Source organism: Schistocerca piceifrons, chromosome X (genome assembly GCF_021461385.2).
Source record: "Schistocerca piceifrons isolate TAMUIC-IGC-003096 chromosome X, iqSchPice1.1, whole genome shotgun sequence".
Taxonomy (NCBI): Eukaryota; Metazoa; Arthropoda; class Insecta; order Orthoptera; family Acrididae; genus Schistocerca; species Schistocerca piceifrons.
The window spans coordinates 490,477,178-490,500,737 of NC_060149.1; the positions used below are offsets into that span (position 1 = coordinate 490,477,178).

General features: G+C 39.3%; 1 protein-coding gene across 3 annotated transcripts in view; it reads left to right on the forward strand.

Moving 5' to 3' along the window:
* Positions 1–23,560, forward strand: part of LOC124723074 (SPRY domain-containing protein 3-like) — a 197,383-nt gene that overhangs the window by 118,672 nt on the left and 55,151 nt on the right. For all 3 annotated transcript variants that reach the window (XM_047248250.1, XM_047248251.1, XM_047248252.1), the window contains exon 5: positions 22,840–23,018. In XM_047248250.1, coding sequence (XP_047104206.1) covers positions 22,840–23,018 — 179 coding nt within the window. The remainder of the gene's footprint in view (positions 1–22,839; positions 23,019–23,560) is intronic.

Sequence of the window (23,560 nt, forward strand, 5' to 3'; positions counted from 1 at the left end):
TCTCGAATGGACCCATGTAGGTATCAAATAATTTCTTTATTTCAGAAGTTAACATTTTTGGTTACTCGTGTGATTTTACTAAAACATAATCTCCAATTTTAAACTTTGTTGCTTTGGTCTTGCTATCATGTTGTCTTTTTCTAATTTCCCCCATTTTATCATGGTTTCTTTGACTATGGCTTCATGTTCACACAGTCATCATTGTGCATGGCGGAAATTCTGCGAGTTCAGTGGTAATGTTGTCTGGTTTTAGATGAAACATAATTTCATAAGGTGAAAATCCTGTGGAAGTATGTTGCAAGTTGTTCATGACATCTTCAAAGTCTAGTACCTGGTTGTACCATGTAGGGTGTTTATGACTGTAATATTGTCGCAGAAGAAGCTGAGTAGCACCATGGTGTGGTGGGTATGATACTAAACTGTTGTATGGAGGGTTGTGAGTTCAAAACTCACCTGGATTGCACAATTTTAATTTCTATATTCGGTTTGAGTACATTCTAGAAGTATCCACAATTGTCAAGAAGCATTGTACTGGAATGTTCTGTAGCTGTATACAGGATGAGTCACCTAACATTACCACTGGATATATTTCGTAAACCACATCAAATACTGACGAACCGATTCTACAGACCGAATGTGAGGAGAGGGGCTAGTGTAATTGTTTAATACAAACCATACAAAAATGCACAGAAGTATGTTTTTTAACACAAACCTACGTTTTTTTTAAGTGGAACTACGTTAGTTTTGTTAGCACATCTAAACGTATAAACAAATACGTAATCAGTGGCCGTTTGTTGCATTGTAAAATGTCAATTACATCCGGAGATATTGTAACCTAAAGTTGACGCTTGAAACCTCTGACGTTCAGTTGCGTGTTGTAACAAACACGGGCCACGGTCGGCGAGCCGCATCTTCAGGGACATGTTTACGATGACGACCGTGTTTACGAGTGTGGCTGTAGTGCACTGTTGTGGTTTGGTCTAGCTGCACAGTGTCCGCATGTAGCGCTTGCTGCTATTGTTATTCTGCATTCGTCTCCGCATGCAGACCAACTTGTAGTACACCATGCTTACCAGACGTCTGTGATAGTATAGTGTTGTAGGAACTGTGACCATGGTGTATTCGAACTCCGAAAAGGCGGAGATGCGGAGATGATACTCATCTATGGTGAGTGTCGACGAAATGCAGCTGAAGCCTGCAGGGTGTATGCAGAACGGTACCCCGGACAGAGAGCACCCAATGTGCCGCACATTGCAAAACATCTACCGCCAACTGTATGCAACAGGTATGGTCGTAGCACGCAAACGGGTCCGTAACAGGCCCGTCACAGGAGAAGCGGGTACAGTTGGTGTGTTAGCTGCTGTTGCCATGAACTCGCACATGAGTACATGGGACATTGCGAGAGCCGGTGGACTGAGTCAAAGTAGTGTCGTGCGCGTACTGCATCGTGACCACTTTCACCCATTTCATGTGTCGCTACATCAGCAATTACATGGTGATGACTTTAATCATCGAGTGCAATTCTGTCAATGGGCATTAACAGAGAATGCGTTGCAGTTCTACCTGTTTACCGATGAAGCGGGTTTCACAAACCACGGGGCAGTGAATCTACGGGACATGCATTACTGGTCCGTGGACAATCCTCGCTGGCTCAGACAGGTAGAGCGACAGCGACCGTGGACTGTAAATGTATGGTGCGGAATCATTGGCGACCACCTCATTGGTCCTCACTTCATTGCAGGGACCCAAACAGCTGCAACATACATCGCGTTTCTACAGAATGATCTGCCAACGTTGCTCAAAAACGTCCCACTGGAAACGCGTCGATGTATGTGGTATCAGCATGATGGTGCACCTGCACATTCCGCAATTAACACTAGGCTGACCCTTGACAGGATGTTCGACGGGCGTTTCATAGGACGTGGAGGACGCATAAATTGGCCAGCCCGTTCTCCTGATCTTACACCTCTGGACTTCTTTCTGTGGGGTACGTTAAAGGAGAATGTGTACCGTGATGTGCCTACAACCCCAGAGGACATGAAACAATGTATTGTGGCAGCCTGCGGCGACATTACACCAGATGTACTGCGGCATGTACGACATTCATTACGCCAGAGATTGCAATTGTGTGCAGCAAATGATGGCCACCACATTGAACATCTATTGGCCTGACATGTCGGGACACACTCTATTCCGCTCCGTAATTGAAAACAGAAACCACGTGCGTACGTGTACCTCACCCCTCATGGTAATGTACATGTGTGTCAGTGGAAAAGACCAATAAAAAGGTGTTAGCATGTGGACGCAATGTGCTGTTCCAGTCTCTTCTGTACCTAAGGTCCATCACCGTTCCCTTTGGATCCCTACGTAATTCGGTGCTCTCCGATACACACGATCGAACAGCGGAGGAGTGGTACTCAAGCATCAACTTTAGGTTACAATATCTCCGGATGTAATTGACATTTTACAATGCAACAAACGGCACTGATTACGTATTTGTTTATATGTTCAGATATGCTAACAAAACTAATGGGGTTCCATTTGAAAAAACGTAGGTTTGTGTTAAAAAACATACTTCCGTGCATTTTTGTATGGTTTGTATTAACCAATTACGCTAGCCCCTCTCCTCACGTTCGGTCTGTGGAATCGATTAGTCAGTATTTGATGTGGTTTACGAAATATATCCTGCAGTAATGTTAGGTGACTCACCCTATATATACTGTATGTGTTCTGGCCGGAGGCAGTTTGCCCCACGCTCTTGTATGTGAGAGTACTGAATAAACCTCCGTTAAGTGAAGTTAGTGTTCATCATTCATCTACTTACACCTTTTTCTATGTGACAATATGTACGACATAAGTGACCAATCTCGCACATATACCTCTCAGCCGGGTTTGACGACATATTATATACGGATATTTGAACATGTTTGATTCCCGACTTATCAATAAAGGCTTTCCAAACTTTTGACAAAAACTGTGAACCGTTATCCAGCAAGATCGCTTTTGGTTTCCCGACGTTTAAGAAATAGTCTTTTTCAACTTTTGTATGTCTTTATCTGTGGTTTTTCTGATAGGATATGACTTGATTAGTTTAGAAAATACATCCACCATGACAAAAATGTAGCCGTGGCCACTCCTACTCCTTGGAAGAGGCCCATAGATATCAACACCAACTAAGTCTGGAGGTTGTGCAGGAGTAATGTTTTGCGTTTCATCTTGATGTTTCTTGTTACTTACTTTGACTTGGTGCCACTTATCACAAGTTGGCAATTCTTTTCTAACTTTTTTGGCCATGTTGTAGAAGTATATATTTTCTTGTAATTTCTGCATACATTTCTGGATGCCACAATGACCATGGCTCTCATGTGTATACCTAATTAACCTTTCGGCTTCATCTTCAGGCCAGCATAGTTTCCAGTTGTCAATTCTTCATCAGTTCTCCTAAATGGTGTACCCTTAAACACCTTATAGTACTTGTCTGATTTTTCATAGTTCTTTTCCCTAAACAGCTCTTTTTTTATTTATTTTTAATTTTTGTCATGATTCTGGCTCCTCCTGATTCTATCACACAATGATCTAACAACTTTTTCATCTGTGACCCCTTTAAAAGACCTCATTTTAAACTGTTTTTCTTCATTCTGATCAAAGCATCTGCAACTATGTTGTCAGTGCCTTTAATATACTTAATTTCAAAGTGAAATTGTAAATACAATGCCCATCTTGTAAGCCTAGCATGATAGAACTTGCATTCCTGTAAATAGCTTAAGTCTTTATGATCAGAGTATACTAAGCCTTATGTCCATGTAAATAGGTCCTGTATTTTGGAAATGATCAATGTGTGGCTGAGAACTCTCTTACTGTGGCTGTATAGTTTTTTTCCATGTTTCAGTACCATTCTGCTTGCAAATGCAATTGTAGAATGAACTGTTTCTCCATTGACTTCTTTTTCTTGAAATAATTGAGCACCTAACCCATAATCACTATGTAAATAGAAAGGTAAATTGAAATCTGGTATATGTAGCAGGTTCTGGTTATTCAGTTCTTTTTTTATTTTGTTGAAAGCGTCTTGACACTCTTTACTCCATGTCCAGTGTCCTCCTTAATAAGTCACTTAGACAGGGTGTGATTAAGCTTTGTTTACTTACAAATTTTCTGTGGAATCCACATAGCCCATCAAATGATTTTAGTTGTTTTCTGTTACAGGTTATAGGAAACTCTGAAATAGCTTTAATTTTGTCTGGATCTGCCAAAATTCCTTTTTCTGCTATGATATGCCCAAAAATTTTAACTCGGGTACTGCAAATTTGCACTTTTCCAGTTTTATTGTCATTCCCCCTCTTCTAAGTTTCTCACATGCCTGGCTAATAAGCACAACATGCTCATTCCAACCTTGTTCAGTTACTAAAATATCATCTACATTAATCACTAAGTAGAATACAAGTTCGTGCCCAAGCACATGGTCTAAAGCTCTAATGAATTCCGCTACCAAAGAGTTCAAGCCGGAAGGGGTTACACAATACGGATAGAAACGACCATTGTATAGAAAAGCATTGTATTTCCTAGAGTTGGGAGCTAGGGGTACTTGGTGAAAGCCTGAGGTGAAGTCTAGACTTGACATTAATTTTATATCCTTGAACTTGTGCAACAGCTCATCGATGTTTTCAGTGTGGTCTGTTCCCCTTGACCTGGAGTCAAGAACTATCCTCACACTCCCCTCTCTCTTTGACACAACTACCAGGGGTTATTATAAGCACTGATATTCCTTTCAATAATGCCACACATTTCCAATTATGTAAATCTTTCTCAACCACTATACATTTTGCAATGGGTACACCATAAGGTTTTATGAAAAATGGATCATGGCGCCTCACTAACAAAGTACATTGGTAACCCCTAACTTTCCCTGCAATGTTGCTAAAGACATTACTGTATTCCCATAACAAAGACTCTAGTTCCTGTTTTTGCCCATCATTTAGACCACTATCTTCTGAAATCTTAGTATTGGTACAAGTGTTTTGAAATCTACTTCACTTAAGTCTAGCTCTGGTATGTCTTTGTCAACATATCTTTTCTCCTTTACAATTTATAGTATTAAATTTGTCGTTACACAAAACTGTATTTGATCTGACAAACTTGGTGGAGATACACCCCCCATTTGGTGGTGTTGTGATAGGTTTTTGTCCTCCCCAGTCAAATCTTACATCTACATTCCTAATCCATGACTCTAGAGAAAACAGTCCTCACTGAGTCCTGGTATAATTAGGCATCCATGCGTAAATGTGACTGCCTCAGTTGTAAAAGATAACAAAGTTTGACTTTTCACTACTTTACTATGTTTTCCTGTAGCACCATTTATTTTCACCCCAATGACTGGCATTTCAATGTAGGCTTTCTCGCACTTCAGCTTTGTGGTTAGTATTTCAGATATTCCCTACACTTGACTCCCTGTGTCCACAAGGCACTTGCCTTCCGAGGTACCAACTTTTACTCTAATGAATGGACTACATATGTCATCACCTTTTTCAGATTGAACATATTCATACAACAAATCATTTTCAATTTCACTAAAACAATGACTTCCTGAATTGCAGTTACCTTTATTACTGTCGCCTTTATTACCTACTGTCATTACATTAACATACACATTATTAACACTGTCACTTGCATTGATAATTTAATTAATCCAAACATTTTCATCGGTATAACATTGTTCGTCACTAAGGTATTTATCCTTCAGTTGTTCAACAATATGTTTATTGTTTTGCCACCAATCAGGATATAAAATTTGACACATATTGAAAATCAGTTTTCTAACTTACTATCATTTCTAATTGCATCACTATTTAACCACATATTATAAAGAAATAATTCACCTTTGTTCATTGCAAATGGTAGCCTACTTGCACAGTCAGTTTTACTGTTCAGAGAATATTTATCATCTACACATGTTCCTTCATAAGATGTTGGATTACAGGACCTATTGGTTGTGACACTGACATTAACACCACTTAAATTGTTAACAACATCCTTGGGTATATCTACAACATGCATATCAGTTTCTACCAGACACCTAATGCTCCCATTTCCTCTTTCAAATGAGCGAAATATTTCTCACCATCATCATGTACCATTAAATCTTCATTTTCCCAAATTCTACAAACATCAACCTCTCTCTCCTGAAAACTTACAATGTTGCTTTCACACCCAAGTGTATTTAATTCTTTGCTAATTAAATCAGTGTCAGCAGTTTGCTCACCTGGTTCTCTCATCAGTGCTTCAGTTCCTAAATCGTGTAAATTGTTAACCTGCTGGTCCTCTGACAAACTACAAGTTTCTGCCCATTCATAAAATTCAACTAAGTCAATTACTTCCTCTGACTGTTTATTACAACCAGTGTGTTCATTCCTCCTGTGGTGCTCTGTGCTTCTCTCCTGGACTGTAAGCGTCATCTGTCCGATGTATGCACGGCCACACTCACAGGGGATCTTATAAACCCCAGGTAAGAGGAATGAGGAACAAGTGTCATTCTTAACAGGTACTATATTTACAGGGTAGTACACATTCATAAGATAACTACTCATTACTTCAGATGTATCTTTTGGTACAGTGTAGTCACTGTTATTGGTCCATCCATTATCTATGCTTTTCGCTCCCACCTAATGGACCGACAATGGAGTGCATGCTAGTTTTTTACTTCATGACTTCCCATGGCATTTTGACTCCGGTGTCACTATGTTTATTCCAATTCCTGTTCCTGTTTTCAAACTCCCTGTTATTATTTCTGTTGCAAGTCTTCCCAGATTGTCCTCTTGAATGGAAATTATGGTTTTCCGTTGAATTGAAATTATTATTATTGTGACTATTTTGTTCCCTATGATGAAAACTATGGTTGTTAGACCTACTGTTTCCCCTTCCGTTAAAATTAGTATTTCCCCAACTATGATCCCCACATCTCTGTGTGTGATTGAAATAGTTTTTCGGTTTCCCCACTTTGTCTATAATTCTGTCTAGTTTGTTCACGTAGTTTAGAAATTGTTCAGTGTTATCATATGGTCCATAAACTGGGTCCCATTGCACATCAGCTGGCAACCTTCTCTTTAAAGCATCAATCAGTGTGAACTCATCAAAGGGTTTACTCAAATGTACAAGTTTCTTCAATTGATTTTTACAAAACTGTTTCATAGCCCCCTGTGTATCCCTACAATTTGGTCCATTCAGTAACTCGCTCTTTATCCTGGCTTGTTTAGTTTGAGACCAGAACCATTTTAAGAACTCTATTTCAAATTCTGCATAAGACATGCCCATATAAAAATTTTGATAGGCCCATGACAAAGATTCTTCCTCCAAAACTTTTTTTGCAAACTTAATTTTCAAACTTTCACTCATATTAGCCAAAACGTTGTCCTTACAACTCTGCAGAAAGTCGACAGAATGCAAACTACACTAATTAGAAATGTTTTTAACTGGAATATTAGATAATAAGGTACATGTGTTCATAGAAATATTTTTGTTAGATACATCATTGCTAAGTATTTCAGGTTTAACTCTGATATTGTACTTTTTAGTTCACTAATGTTTGTCTTAGTTTCAACCTCGTGGAGTGTTACTATGTTACTGACTGTTTCCACTTAATCATTCACAACAGTTAGTTTTGAACCTACTCTACTTTCAAGACCTAGAGACATAGCTTTTACATTTGCACAAACTGTACCTATTTGTCTGTTAACATTAACAAAACACTTTGCATTTTTCTCTCTGCCTGTGATCAGTTCATTTTTACAGATTGAATTTTGTTACTCAGACTAGATTTTACTTCTCCCACTTTAGATTCAACTGCCAAAATCTTTGTTTCCATCCTGCTAAATTTCTTGTCTATCTTGGATATGTCGTTGCGAAGTTTATTACCCCAAAGTAAGACATTACCAATTTTTTTGTTCATCACTCCCTTGAGATGTGATACTTTCTGATTTATGACCTGAAAACTGTCTGTGACCTTCTGATTCATGTTTTGTAACTGTTCCTCATTAGCTTGTAAGCGTGCTGCAACTGTTTGATTTAAAGCTAACGGTTGTTCCATCATTTGTAACATTGATTTTATGTTGATCCACTTCTTTGAATGACTCCTCTTCCTTTTCAGTCTGGGTATTCACTCATGTGTTCAGTCCACTGTACCGCTTCGTTTCATCTCCCTTGACTTCCATGTATTGCACTTCTTTGCACCACGTGCTTATTAGATGGCACAGTGGCCCCATTTATCATAGACCCACTCTACTATGATGCAAGGTTATCTCCATAAGGACACCGTTACGGTGTGGCTAATGGCTGTAAAGTACTTTGTTTAGCTGGCCATGTGTGTCCTTTGTTGATGCTGCTGAGTGCCCATTGCCCATGCAGTCTTGTTGTCTAGGCGATGGATGGTTCCTTTGCTGCTCTGGGTGCAAGGTAGGTGCAGGTTTTGATTATCACTAGACTATCAAAATCATGATGCAGGAGTCCATGGTTTGCTTAAAAAAGCACATATTTATTGCCAGAACTTGAAAACAACTACTCTCGACCACGGCCAAAACTCAAGTGGCCGAAATCCCGTTGCTTACCAAAGATCACAGTCATAGCGACAAGGAACGTACAATTTCTATATCGATTGTTGATTGCAACACCTATCCTAATGTCATATTAAGCAAATGCTTCTTAACACAACTTTAATTAGTGTATAATATAACAAAATGAGGTCTATTTGTCATTTCCATTACAAGTCCTTGTCACCTAGTGGTATTTCAGAAGGTTTTGGCTTTGTTTTGTGCTTGAAAATGATCATTGGATTAAGTTTAGTACCATCAGCACAATACAGGAGGACAACAGTGTAGTGCATTTTTTCATCTTCACTTGTTTTTTATAGTTACAGTTTTAGCACCTTTCATGGCGACAGTTCTGTTACTCTCCACATCAAATGTCAAAGGAGTTGTATCCATATTCACTATTTGGCTTAGTTCCACACTGGTTTTCTTTCGATGTTGAATAATAAAGTGATGGAAAGATAATACTTTCTCTTCACATGCTTGTGGCATATTCTGAGATATTTTGGTATTGGTTTGCATGCTAAGTCTGTGACACCATAAACCTGTAGCACCAGCAAACTTCACCCTTAAAGCCTGGTAAGTTCCACTGTAGCGCTAGCTTACGAGCATTATTTGAATCATTTTTGTATTAATTCCAGTGCCATTTTACGGTATCCTTGAATCAATTTCCATACACGTGATATCCCAGTTGTGGGGATTTTGCATTCAGCCCTTAATTTGCACATTTAAGTCTTCCCCCCCCCCCCCCCCCCCCACTAGCTTGCCAATCGCAAATGGTTTTTTTCTGTTGGTGGACGGCCTAGAGACCGCTCAGCTGCTCTGTTTCCGTGTTCTTCTGCATATGCTATTACTTTCAATTTATAGCCACTCACATCATATGAATAACTTTTTTTGCATTACAAAACTAGCTATTAACAAAAATATTGTGCTGTTACTGATAACACAGATCACTTTCAGTTCAAGTCCACTGTCACTGTAGACTGCAATGTTGCATCATAGGCTAGACAGTGTTCTGGGTTTGTTAAGATGTGGCAGGAGGGAGACAATGTTAGCAAGCTTGTGAATCCCTGCAACTCATGTTCGTCGCATCACTGCACTGCTACTGCCAGTTGAACCCAGCATTGCCAGATAGAGATAGGTTTTCTGCTGTATCAAAGATCTGGCCATTCTTAAGACTGGTGGGAATTTTAAATCAAACACTTGACGTTTTAATATTAATTTCAACTATAAGATGCAACTGAATTTTGGAGGTGATTTTGCAAAGAAAACCAGTGCATCTTATAGTTCATAAAATTCTAGATTTGGAATTTTATATCATGACATAAACATGACTTTACATAGTTGACTGCTGTTGTGTTAAGATGGTGTTTGGTGCATTTATAACTGCCAATTGTGTTTCATTTAGTTTTCCATTTCGAAGGTAGTATGTAATCTCCATATTTGTCATAAATTAGAACTACAGTGATCATATCCCTGTGGTAGACCAAGGTGTAAGACCTGCCTAATCCACCCCAGCACTTCCTACTCCAGTCCCGTCAAAGGCTTATCCTACTTCATCAGAGGCTGGGCAACCTGTGAAATCTGCCACGTCATATACCAGCTCTGCTGCAAACACTGCACAGCCTTTTGTGACAAAATGACTGCCTACCAGCTGTCCACCATCATAAATGACCCCAATTAAACTGTCACCAAGAACAACCAGTGGTCAACCACTGGTCGCACAACATGCAGTGAGCACAACGTGCTCAGTTTCAGTGGCTGCTTCACAACCCCAGCCATCTGAATCCTTCCCTCCACCAGCTTCTCTGAACTACACGGATAGGAGCTATCCTTGCAACATCTCCTTCACTCCTGTAACCGTCCTGCCCTCAATCTCTGGTAAGCCACTGTACACACACCCTCCACCCAACAATTTCCACTTCCTCTCCCAATTTGTCCCCCCACACATCACCTTCAATGTGTGCTACCCCCCACCGATTCCCCCCCCCCCCCCCCCTCTTTCTCTCTCTCTTTCCCCCCTCTCTCTCTACCTCTCCCCCCCCCCCCTCCCGCCCCCCACAACCCCCGCAACCTAGTCCACTTGCTAATATGCAGCACTGACACTGTTTGTGCATCCAACACCATGTAACAGTATTAGGGTGTGTGTGTTTTGCCGCAGCTTGAAAAAAGATTAGGCCCTACTCTGAAAGCTAATAAGTTTACTTTCTTTTTGTGTGTGCCTATCGATGACTCAATGCTTGTGCCTATCAATGACTCAATGCTTCTGCTTCTTCATAAGTGATCTTCTTTAATCCAAGAGTATTTACATTGTACCGAACTTTTCGACAACATCTGTTTTCAAGTTCATTACAAAAATCACTTATCAAGGATTTTCCCTCGTTACAACTTTCTTGGGTGTTTCAGTTTCAGCTGCTAGAAGGAACTTGCAATCCTTGTAGCATAACATATCCTGAAATTGAAAGAGGTGTGATTAATTTAAAGTCATTTGTTTACTATCCAGAAAAATATAGCACCAACACAATTTGACCCTGGTGTGAATGCCGTTCTCAGGCACGTGAGAAGTTAGTTGCTGTTTGTAAGCAGCTGGAAATTTCCCTGACTGCTGTCAAGTGATTGGGAACTACTGCAGACTGCTGTCAAGTGATTGGGAACTACTGCAAATGGGTCTGTAGGGCAGAACTACCAAGAGTCACATACCAGAGATACCATAGGCATCTCAAATACTATCTTCTCCCACAGATACTGTCCCCTCTATGAAGTACTCGATCTACTGTCACTCGTCGATTACAGTTTGCGTTGTATGTCAGTAGTAGGCCTGTGGCCCCTATACAGTGGAAGTAGAGACCACAGAGAACATATCTCTTTCCAACAAGTTTGAGGTGCTTTCTCCCCCAGAAGCTAAAACCGAGCCAGTGTGAGGTAATTTATATGTTGAGAAGCCTGCTGAATCATCTTTCAGGGAGAAGGAGAAGCATGTGCAGAAGGGTAATGATCTGTTAAGTGTGTGTGATAGGATAATGGTCTGTTAATCATCATCAGTTTGAATGTACAATGAATTATGATACCCCTTAGGGAAATGGCAACAAGAGATGGAAAGGGTCACCTTGTACACTTAGTGTTTATGCATGGGGGCCTCATTCAACATGATGAAGTGGCTGTTATGGCAACCATGTAGGTAACAGAATGTAATCAGTTGCAGATTTTGGTGCACGTTGGAACAAACAATGCCCTTCGTTCAGGCTCAGAGGTCGTACTTGGATCTTTCCAGCAACTGGCAGAGAAGGTAGAGAAGACAAACTTGCTCAAGGAATGTGAACAGAACTTAAAATATGTGATATTGTCACCATAGCTGATTATGCCTCACTGTTTCTGAGTCAACTAAAAGGATTAAACTTGAAACTTTGAAGGTTCTGTGGCAAACTGGGCTGTTACTTTGTAGGCTTGGTGTTAACGACTATAGAATCTCCCTAAATGTTCATAGGTACATCACCCATCAGAGGCTGCTACACAGGTAGGTGACTTGTGTGGTGTGTAAGTTTTGGTTAGGAGACTTTTCATCCAGTCCCAGAATTTGTGAGGTACACCTAAGAAGATGTGGAGTTCAAATAATACTGTGTATAGATAACTGTCTGAAACCCACAACTGACAGCAGTGAACATTTGAGGTTTAGATTAAATAATGTTCAAATGATAGGCTAATTGAAGGTGAAGATGGTATATTCATCACATTAGGGATTTTTCTACTGACAGTCACTCTCACATAATGGGGCAAAATACCTGAGCGTTTATAAGTTGGGCAAATGTCGAGGATGAGTGCCTGGACAAATGCTCAAAATTCATAAATGGCCAGGCACTTATGCATTTTAAAGTTAAATTGATAAGTGACAATTATAAAAAATTTCAAGCTGACTTTTTTATTGGAAAATGTGTTTTGTAAAACTGCTTCTTTAGTGTTTGGGTAACCAAGTTGAAAAAGCATGCTTGAGAGTTAGGAGGGGAGAATTATAAGCGGAAATAAACTAGACTGTAAACATAGCTTTTTCATCTTTAATGAGGTCAATTTTATCTTCACAGCAGTGCAGCTGTACAAAAGTAGATAAAGAAAGGAGCAGTACAGAAAAGTATAGTCTGTCTCAAATGTCACTACATCTGACAATAATGCTTTTTTCCCCCACTGAAAACAGAATACATTTATCATCAAGAAACACAGGCCAGCTGTTTAATACATACAGTAATAATTTTTCTATCAATAATTGCCCTTCAATAGTATTCAGACTTGACACGGATTATTATTACGTAGCGATAGCCTAAGGACAATGTTCTTCTTTTATACCAACTATCAACCACTTCGCAGCTGTTCAACATGGGAAGTCTCCCCCCCCCCTCTCTCTCTCTCTCTCTCTCTCTCTCTCTCTCTCTCTGTGTCTGTCTGTCTGTGTGTGTGTGTGTGTGTGTGTGTGTGTGTGTGTGAGAGAGAGAGAGAGAGAGAGAGAGAGAGAGTAGAATAACTACATTATAAATGATAAGCAGCTGCCAGCAACACGCACCATTCCTTGGTACCACAAGTTGGAGTGCTAGTAAAAAAAAAAAATTACTCCTCTCTTCTTTCCTTTCATTCTTAGCAATAAAGGCATTGAGTGACATAGGTTCAGGTGTAAACATTTACCGACTTTTAATATTGGGAGTACCATCTTGTCCCTTATTTTAATTCATAAATTGTACTTTCTACCAGTAAAAACTTTGACAAATACTTTTTTTATGAATTCCCAAAATCTGGCAGATTTTGGGCATTTAAAACTGGTTTGGGCAACTTCCTGGCAAATATCCATTTATAAATTTCCTGCCCACTGGGCATTTGGCCTGTTCACATCACTACTCTCACCCTCAGGTATAATTGGAAATTTTAGTGAAAAGTTCAGCTCATTGACACATCTGTGCTCCAGTTATACTGTTATCATTGGAGAAGACTTGAATGATCCCACAATCGACTGGGGTAATTACTGCTTTAAGTGGCGGGCGTGATGAAGCATCATGTAAAATAATTTTCAATGCTTTCTCTGAAAACTACAATGGGTTGGTGTAGGATTTTGGTTATCACCTCAAAAAAGTAAAGATGTGTGATTGATTTTTTTATATGTCTATATGGATAAATCTCTGCAGTTCTGGGTGTGAGTTGATGTGTCTGAGCCACAGTTCCAGGACGTACTGCTGGATCGTCTAAAGATGAATGAGACAACCCATCTCTGCTTTATTAATGGGCTGTGACATTTTGTTTTGGCTGTGGTTTTGTGCTGTGGTTTGAAGATTTCAATGTGTATCAGGACTGGGGACATGTGCCCATGGGCAAACAAAATGTTAATTGAATCTCTTTCTCGTCTCCCGCCCCCCTCCCCCTCCTCCACTGAGTTGATAATTGGAACTATGTGACTGTCCCTTGTACTTAGGACAGATAGCCCACTTTACAACAGAAATATATTGATAAGCCAAAATATTAAGATCATTGCACACTGTCAGTTTCAGTGTCCCATGGTGGTGTTACGGTCATATGATGCTGTATGGAAAGTATGTAAGTAGAACAGAGACAAATGGGGGAATCATTCTAGCAGTGATACAGACCACAAATCAACATCTACGTCTATACTGTGCAAACCACTGTGAAGTGCATGGCAGAGAGTATGTCCCACTATACCAATTATTAGGGCTTTTTCTGTTCCATTTGTCTAAGGAGCCTGGGTAGAATGACTGTTTAAATGTCTTGTTGCATGATGTAATTAATCTGGCCTTGTCCTCACAATCCCCATGGGAGCAACACATAGGGAATTGTAGTACACTTCTAGAGTCATCATTTGAAGCTGATTTATTGACCTTTGTAAGCAAGCTTTTACAGGATAGTGTATGTCTATTTTCAAGAGTCTGCCAATTCAGTTTCTTCACTCTCCTATGCATCAAAGAAACCTGTGACTATTTGTACAGCCCTGTCTGTATATGTCTAACACGGGAAATCCACTAACGTGGTGCTTGGTAATGAACATCTCCTCAGAAATAACAAAGCTGTTTAACGCCACTGCCTTAAGAATCGTGGCAAGCAGTTGAAGGAGAGCGAAACCTACAAGGTGTTGGACATCCACTTATCACACAACATGGAGGTTTGAGGCTGAGCTCCACAGCAGATGACCTCTACATTTCCAGTGTTGACCTAGCAATGGTATCAGTTGTGGTGGACACAGGATCATTGAGCTTGGACTGTGACTCAATGGAAATGTGTTGCGTGCTTGGGTAAATCACATTTCTTGTTACACTAGGTTGATGGTTAGTTCTGGACACATCATCATCATCATCATCCACACGAACGTTTGCTAAAAGGATGTACCTTACCATGATTGCATACCAGTGGGTGGACTATCATGTTATGTGGTACATTCATCTATGCTTCCATGCAATTGTGTGACATTATTGCAGACCAACTGCATCCTTCCATGCTGGAAATCATCCCCGAAGGCAACAGCATCCTCCAGTAGGATAACTGTCCATGTCATAAGGTCAGAATTACTCTAGAGTGGTTTGGGAAATGTGATAGTAAACTCATGTTGATATCTGGCCATGAAATGCACCTGATCTGAAACTGATGGAACTCATTAGGGATGATATCTGGTGCCAGCTCTGTGCCCGAAAGCCACTGGCCTGTAGCATATAGGAATTGCATAACATATGCAAAACCAACTCAAGCCACCTATGTCAGGTACTTTTCAAATGTATGCCACATACAATCATTGCTGTGTTGTGTTTCAAATGTAGAGGAACATGGTGTTGAGCAAGTAGTGATAATGCTTTGGCTGATCAGTGTATATTCATTCCAATGGCAACAAATAGACGTACACTCTTTGATGATGTCCGTGTTGAAACTGGTATCAGCAATTACGAAGCAGTCATAACAATAATCTGCACATATTATAAATTAAAGTTTGGTGCTGCATTTTTCTGTCTGTATGTGAAAGTTTGTCTCAGAAACTATTTTAGGGATATTTCTATGGTTTTCACTAATAGATAGATTGATTCATGAGGAATGTTTGTGTGTTGTGAGAGCGTGGAAGGAGAGCATTCGAAAATTCACCCTCCAGCTCTGTACACACATTCTTGTGTCTGCTGAATCCACATGCCTGGGTTGTCAACCACGAATATAGCTAGCCATGCACAATAAAAGGGAGACCCTTCTACCAGCTGAATGTTATGTCATCACCAGTCACAGCTCCATCATGTCATGTGGACAGTGGGACATTGACTACTAGAGTGTATGTATGCCATGTTATGAATTAAGTTAAGTAAAAGTAACTGGACTGTTGCTATGAGAAGAAAACCTACAATTTTCCATGGGATGTAGCAGTGATCAATATTATTGGGGAATTCACGTGTAGTATCTGTACATGGGACTTGTGCAAGAATGTTAAAGGTACCATTCTTCCTCATAGAACTTCTCTCCAGTGACGCAGCAGAGTGAGGTCCAGCACTAAAGGTACTAGCTTTGCTTGGCATTCATGCAAATGGCATTGATTACAAATTTTTAATAACTGGAGTAACTGGGTAATGAGTCGTGATGGGCACACAGTAAGGTGTGGATTTGCAAACTGTTACAGTGCAGTTATGCTCAGCAATTCATCAATTAAAAGCAGATGCAGAAACTGGGAGGAACTGGGTCAAGTAAATAGTAGCCAGTCCAAGGTGATGCACTCAATTTTGTCACATGTGATACCGTGTGCAGTCGTGCAGCTACTTAACGACAAATTTAAACAGACACTTGTGTGATGGTAAAAAGAGGATAAGCATTGCAAAGCCGTACAGGGAGCAACTCCACAGCATGCCTGTTTTGTATGGGGAATGAATCTAGCATTTTTAGAATTGAATTAGGAAAGTTAATGCTTATATGTATGAGCTCAGTGAAAATGATTTGCACAGTGGGACAAAATTGTTCGGACAGTGAACATTAGATGTGTTTCTGAATGAGCTATAGGGTGAAGTTGATTAAGCGGTAAGATTGGCACTTCTGTTCTACTTATTATTCATGTCAACCAAGTCCTTGTTACGTAAGGTTCCAAATACCTCTAAGTAATTATATTGATTGGCGACTCCATAGTGTCCTGTGCACTACGACCAGATAATGGGTATACTTGGAAGGAGAGACAGCATTGGTCGTATATTTTTGTTTATTATCGCAAAATCGATTTTCGGTCACTTAGTGACCATCTTCAGTGCTAGAAGTTAAAAAATTTTTTCACATTACGATCAGAGAGTATAAAACAGAAAATCACAATTACATCTGCATATGAACATAACACTTGTTAGGAACATACCTGTAATTATAACTTAAATTAGTAAGCACTGGTGTCAATAAGCTTACGGCGATCACATAGACTGAGGTCGCTGTTTACATGCACTTGTTCAGCAGACCTCGGTGTGACGGGGCTTGACATGCCCTCTGTGTGACATATGTCAAGTGAAGACATAGTATTACTGGTTTTGCGAGATATTAACACTAAATAACTGTTGTGCATTTGTGAATCATGCAGTAATTCAAATTTAAAATGTACGTACAACACATAGCAGACAAAGGGGGAAGGAAATATCTAAAATACATTGGCGTATTGTTTTTTAAAAAAACAAACTTATAAAACATAAAACAGATCGATGATAAGTTGTCAGAGTACAGAACATATAAAAGAGCAAAAGATAAGGAAAACAATAATAAATGAATAACATGAATGAGGTGTAACACAGGTTTTTAAAGAAAAACATAATACCCACCATCTGGCGTGGGAAGTTAGAAGTACAACGTTCGTGATTTACGTAAAATGTTACGTTAAGACTAAGGAGTCAAATATATAAAAAATAATAACAGTATGAAACTGCCATTACTTAATAATTAAAATGCCGTGAAACACAATGTTCATTACAAAGATGCTTGTAGGTGTGGATAAACAATTTTGTTATCATATTTAACCGACATGCTGATGTACGTCTCGTTTGTCCCTTTGGGCAAGCTAGCAGTGTTATAGCAGTTATTATAGGCTTCCGCATAAGCAATGGGTCAGAACCCATACATACATGACATCAAATATACACGGTTGCTTATTGTAAAACATAGCCCCATCATTTGGCGTTGGAGGTTAAAAGTACATCGTTCTTGATTTACGTAAATATTACGTTAAAACTGAGAAGTCAAATATATAAAATAGTAATAGTCCGAATAAGCCACCTGTGAATGAATTCACCCTGTGAATGTACATATGGGTTCTGACCCAGTGCTTATGCGGAAGCGTACAACCAGTGATGGGACGAATGATATGTACATTACAACGCCGTTAAATATGATAACAAAATTGCTACACTACACTCTCAAAACTTTTTTTTTTAATATTATTTAATGGCATACGAATTGTTACTTAGTGGCTTATTCGGACTATTACTATTTTATATATTTGACTTCTCAGTTTTAACGTAATATTTACGTAAATCAAGAATGATGTACTTTTAACCTCCCACGCCAAATGATGGGGCTATGTTTTACAGTAAGCAACCGTGTATATTTGATGTCATGTATGTATGGGTTCTGTCCCAGTGCTTATGCGGAAGCCTATAATAACTGTTATAACACTGCTAGCTTGCCCAAAGGGACAAACGAGACGTACATCAGCATGTCGGTTAAATATGATAACAAAATTGTTTATCCACACCTACAAGCATTTTTGTAATGAACATTGTGTTTCACGGCATTTTAATTATTAAGTAATGGCAGTTTCATACTGTTATTATTTTTTATATATTTGACTCCTTAGTCTTAACGTAACATTTTACGTAAATCACGAACGTTGTACTTCTAACTTCCCACGCCAGATGGTGGGTATTATGTTTTTCTTTAAAAACCTGTGTTACACCCCATTCATGTTATTCATTTATTATTGTTTTCCTTATCTTTTGCTCTTTTGTATGTCCTGTACTCTGACAACTTATCATCGATCTGTTTTATGTTTTATAAGTTTGTTTTTTTAAAAAACAATACGCCAATGTATTTTAGATATTTCCTTCCCCCTTCGTCTGCTATGTGTTGTACGTACATTTTAAATTTGAATTACTCCATGATTCACAAATGCACAAGAGTTATTTAGTGTTAATATCTCGCAAAACCAGTAATACTATGTCTTCACTTGACACATGTCACATAGAGGGCGTGTCAAGCCCCGTCACACCGAGGTCTGCTGAACAAGTGCATGTAAACAGCGACCTCAGTCTATGTGATCGCCGTAAGCGTATTGACACCAGTGCTTACTAATTTAAGTTATAATTACAGGTATGTTCCTAACAAGTGTTATGTTCATATGCAGATGAAATTGTGATTTTCTGTTTTATACTCTCTGATCGTAATGTGAAAAAAATTTTTAACTTCTAGCACTGAAGATGGTCACTAAGTGACCGAAAATCGATTTTGCGATAATAAACAAAAATATACGACCAATGCTGTCTCTCCTTCCAAGTATACCTCTAAGTAAGTTACCACCAAAGTCAAACATGCCCACTTATGTCTAACGAGATTGTTGTGGGGTCAAAGATCTAAAAAGCAATCAGTTTCACTTTCATAGGCCATAAATGCTACTGGTTCAGTAGCTGACCTGTTCGAGTATGGCTTTATGTGGTTCACATGCGCTATGACTGAGTAAAACGACTATTGAACTTTCTATATAACTGGGGAAGTGATTTTAAGAACTGTATACAGTCCTTTCTAGCAAACTCTTAAATTCCAGATGTCACCCTTCTTCAATACTGGACTGCTCAAATAAACTAAATCTCCAATGCAATATTGAGGTATAACAGCTACGCAGTCATGTTGAACAGCCATCTGCAGAAATGACTGATGATTTCGACTCTTTACACACTTTCATACTTCATTTATTTAGCTGACCAAGTCCATGACATGTTCATTGCTCTTGCCTCTTGCTGATGTTGTTAGTCAAATTGCAAGGTCATTCACCTGCCAGAGACAATTTCCTAAGAGCTGAATTGCGTGCTCACGTGGCCCTTCATGTTGTACACACTGAGTGCATATCGTATGTAGGTGTCCCACGAAACCTGCTTACGAGCAACATAGTGACTTATCATTTTCATGAGGGCTTGATGAACTCTTTCCACTTGGCCAATCCTCTCTGGATGAGCTGGCATTATCCTCCACTTGCCAACCTTCAGTAACCTGCATATTTTCTGTAGTAAGTCGGAAGTAGAACTGGAACATTACTTGCTAATTATAGAAGAAAGTAAGTCATATTTAAAAATCCAGTCTTTGACAAACACACATCCAGCACAGTATCAGCACTTAGGTCTGGGATTTGTGTCATTAATAGGTCTTGAGAAATGAGCCAGAATAGTTAAGGTGTAATGCTTTCAGTCTTTTGTTTTTGGTGAGGGACCTACAATATCAGTACCTACCATTCTAAACGTGTGCTTTGGTTTTGCCCACATCTTTTCACTTATTGCATGAGTCATAATGCGAAATGTAACTGTAGACATTGGAATTCCCGTTCGGCCACCAGTAGATTTGCACTATTTATAGGTTAGTTGCTCACCTTTGTCCTGCCAATCTTGACATTCTTTTAACACTTGTTCTTGTAAGACTTGAGGTATGACAATATGGTTACCTTCAGCAGTTCTCTTGTACAGTATCCCATCACCAACTTCGAATTTAGGATTTTGTTTCCAGGACTGACACTGCACGTCAGCCTCATCCCTGTTTATTAATTCCTCTTCCCTGCTGATTATGAAACATATTCTGACTTTTCTACTCAATCTATCCACATGGCTTTGCAGTTTTTAGGGTCAGTGAACTACCTCGAAATGGCACTCACTTCAATGTAAGACCCATCTGGTTAATGTACTGCTGGGGTCCTTGATGTTCAGCAGTCGGCCAACTAAGATACATCGGTTGTAGTTTATGCCATGCATAAGTGCACATAATTCCTTTTCAGTTTCTGAGTAATTGCATTCCGCTCTGTTCAGAGGACAGAAAGCAAATGAAGCTGGATGCTCATATCCATCTACTTCCTGTCATAAAACTGCCCAATGGCAAAACTGCTAGTGTCAGTTGCTAGGATGAAGGGTTTTGAGAAGTCTAGGTAAGCCAACATGGGAGCAATTGTCAAAGCTGTTTTCAATGTTTGCATCACTTGCGAACATTTGGAATGCCAAGTAAAAACTCTTCCTTTTTTCAGTAAATGAGTCTTTGGTCATGCTGTGTCAGCACACCCCTGAATGTCACGCCAGTAGAAATTCACAGTGCTTAGGAATGTCTGCAGTTCTTTTGCATTCATCACTTCTGGATAGTTCTTCAAGGCTCCAATCAGTTTTAAGTTAGACTGGTCTCTATCTGTGTTCTAGGAGAATATCAGAGTAGCTAAATAGCACTGGTGAAATTATTTCCTTGTTTTAATTTAGTAAGCAGCTCTTGTTCAATTGGTTCAAGTGCTTTGTCAGTTAATTTCTTCACTCTGTCATTAGGTGGTCAATAATTTACTACCTGAACATCATGCTCCTTGGTAAGTACTTCTATCACATCTCGTGGGTCTATGTTTGGCACTGATGCTACAGTAGTTCATTGCAGTGGCTCCACTTCTGCATTACTCACATTAGCAATGCTTACTGCAAAGTGCAATTTTCCCACTAGGTGCTTCTTTAATGACGCTGACTGTTCTTGCTACATAGCAATGCCTCCGGTCTATCAAGTCATCGTTTACTGAAAGCTGTCAACAACAAACTACTTCTCTTGCACTTTGGCATCTTCATGTTGATATACAGAGTTTTTCCTGTTCCTGGGGGTATGCACTCACATTTAATCAAATGTACATTGTCTATAGCACTTTACCTCAGCAGCACTAACATTCCTCCAAGTCTGACAATTGGGGTGACCAAATCAGATTCTGTTTCTGATACACTGTTCTGAGCATGGTTAGCTCCCAGGAAATCTAACCCCAACATACCTTCATAGTGTTTCTCTCTGCTCCTTAGCACTTGCATTTCGGTCACATATTCATCTTGGCCTATCATGAAGTTAATCACAGCTTCTCCATAACTGTGCACCCTGTTATCATACACTGGACTCGCATTCGGGAGGATGACGGTTCAATCCCGCGTCCGGCCATCCTGATTTAGGTTTTCCGTGATTTCCCTAAATCGCTCCAGGCAAATGCCGGGATGGTTCCTTTCAAAGGGCACGGCCGACTTCCTTCCTCGTCCTTCCCTAATCCGATGAGACCGATGACCTCGCTGTCTGGTCTCCTTCCCCAGAAACAACCGACCAACCTTTTATCATTTAACACTTTAATTATATGGTAGATGTACACTTTGAAACAGACTGCTTTAGTTTGGTTATTGCTTTGTTTTTATTCCAGACAAAAGTATATAATATGGTTTCAGTAATATTATTATTGTTTCAGTTCCTACATCCCTTGAATCTAGGCCACACAGATATTAAAGTGGTGCAATTTTTTGTGCATTTTATTTCTGAAGATGTTAGTATCATATGAAAGAACTTCCAGGAGAGGTTTTATAGAATTAATCACAGGGTTTATGCTAATTTTAGTGTGAAATCTGTTGCAATGAAGACATGTCTTTCAGGTCCCTGTTACAGCACTGACAGTGTCCTGCATATTAGTGTTATTAATGTCACCTGTTATAGTGATTTTATTAAGTATAGCAGTGTAGCCACACATCATAATTATCAGTAATGTGTTCAGTGCAGTTTCATTTGTAATTATGTGGAATAAAATAGGCTATATATTCTGATGATCAGCTCTATTTGGATGTGTGAACAAACATGAGACTTTATTACCACAACATATTATTCATATGGTCTAATAAACTTCTACATGGCCACATTACGAATATTCTTAGATGTATATGATCCAAAAGTTGAATATTTCTTACATTGTTTTATGTTATGGGAACATAAGACTTTGCACTTTGCATTCAGCTGCTGAAATGGAACAGAAAAACGTTTGGTGATGTATTATTGTAACTATTTGGCAGTTACACTTGTCATCACTAAGGGATTGGAAGGGCTGCACACACACACACACACACACACACACACACACACACACACACACACACTCTTTAGCAATGACCATTATTGTTTTTGTCGCTGCAGATGATTATATCTAGTGCTGTTGTTTCATAATTATGTATGTATTTTGTTTTACAATTAATAACAGTATTTTACATTTTTTCAGAATTATCCTAAACATAGACATCCAGGCTGGAACAAAGGCTCCATTGGCTATCACGCAGATGATGGAAAAATCTTTGTTGGTAGTGGACTAGGTGACCCATTTGGTCCTAGATGCTACAAAGGTGATCATATGGGCTGTGGAATAATATTTCCTCGTGATTACGTCTGTGATTATGACAGGTTTGATCTCTTACTGTCACTTATCCATGTTGTAACTTAAGTTGAAAAAAGTTTTCTGTCTACATCTACCAAAGTGTTGTAGGAGGAATGGTCAATACTCAGCATTTTGACAGGAATGATAATTCAAAGCAAAAAAGTGTAGTACAGATGGGCCTTAAAATGAATACATTAAGAGCTAACAGCACTTTGTCAGTAGAAGAGATGTGTTTCATAGCAGCAAATATGAACATGCGCACATAGTTCTTGGTATCCTTTTTAGAGTCTGTATTTACTGTACATTTTTTCATGTTTTGGTCCATACTATCACCTTTTGAAATATGGAAAGCAAAGAGCTTACAGTAGAAGACATTTGTTACACTGTATCAAAGATGAAGTGATCATAGTTCTTAAGGTGTTTATTTTAGAGCCCATGTTTACTAGACTTTTTTGCTTTGAATGAACGTTCCCGTCATATCCCTAAATATTGACCAGTCGTGGGACACCTTGTATAAAATGCTTGTTGTTACGGCAGAAAAGCATTAGGTGACCATGTTTCGAGGGAG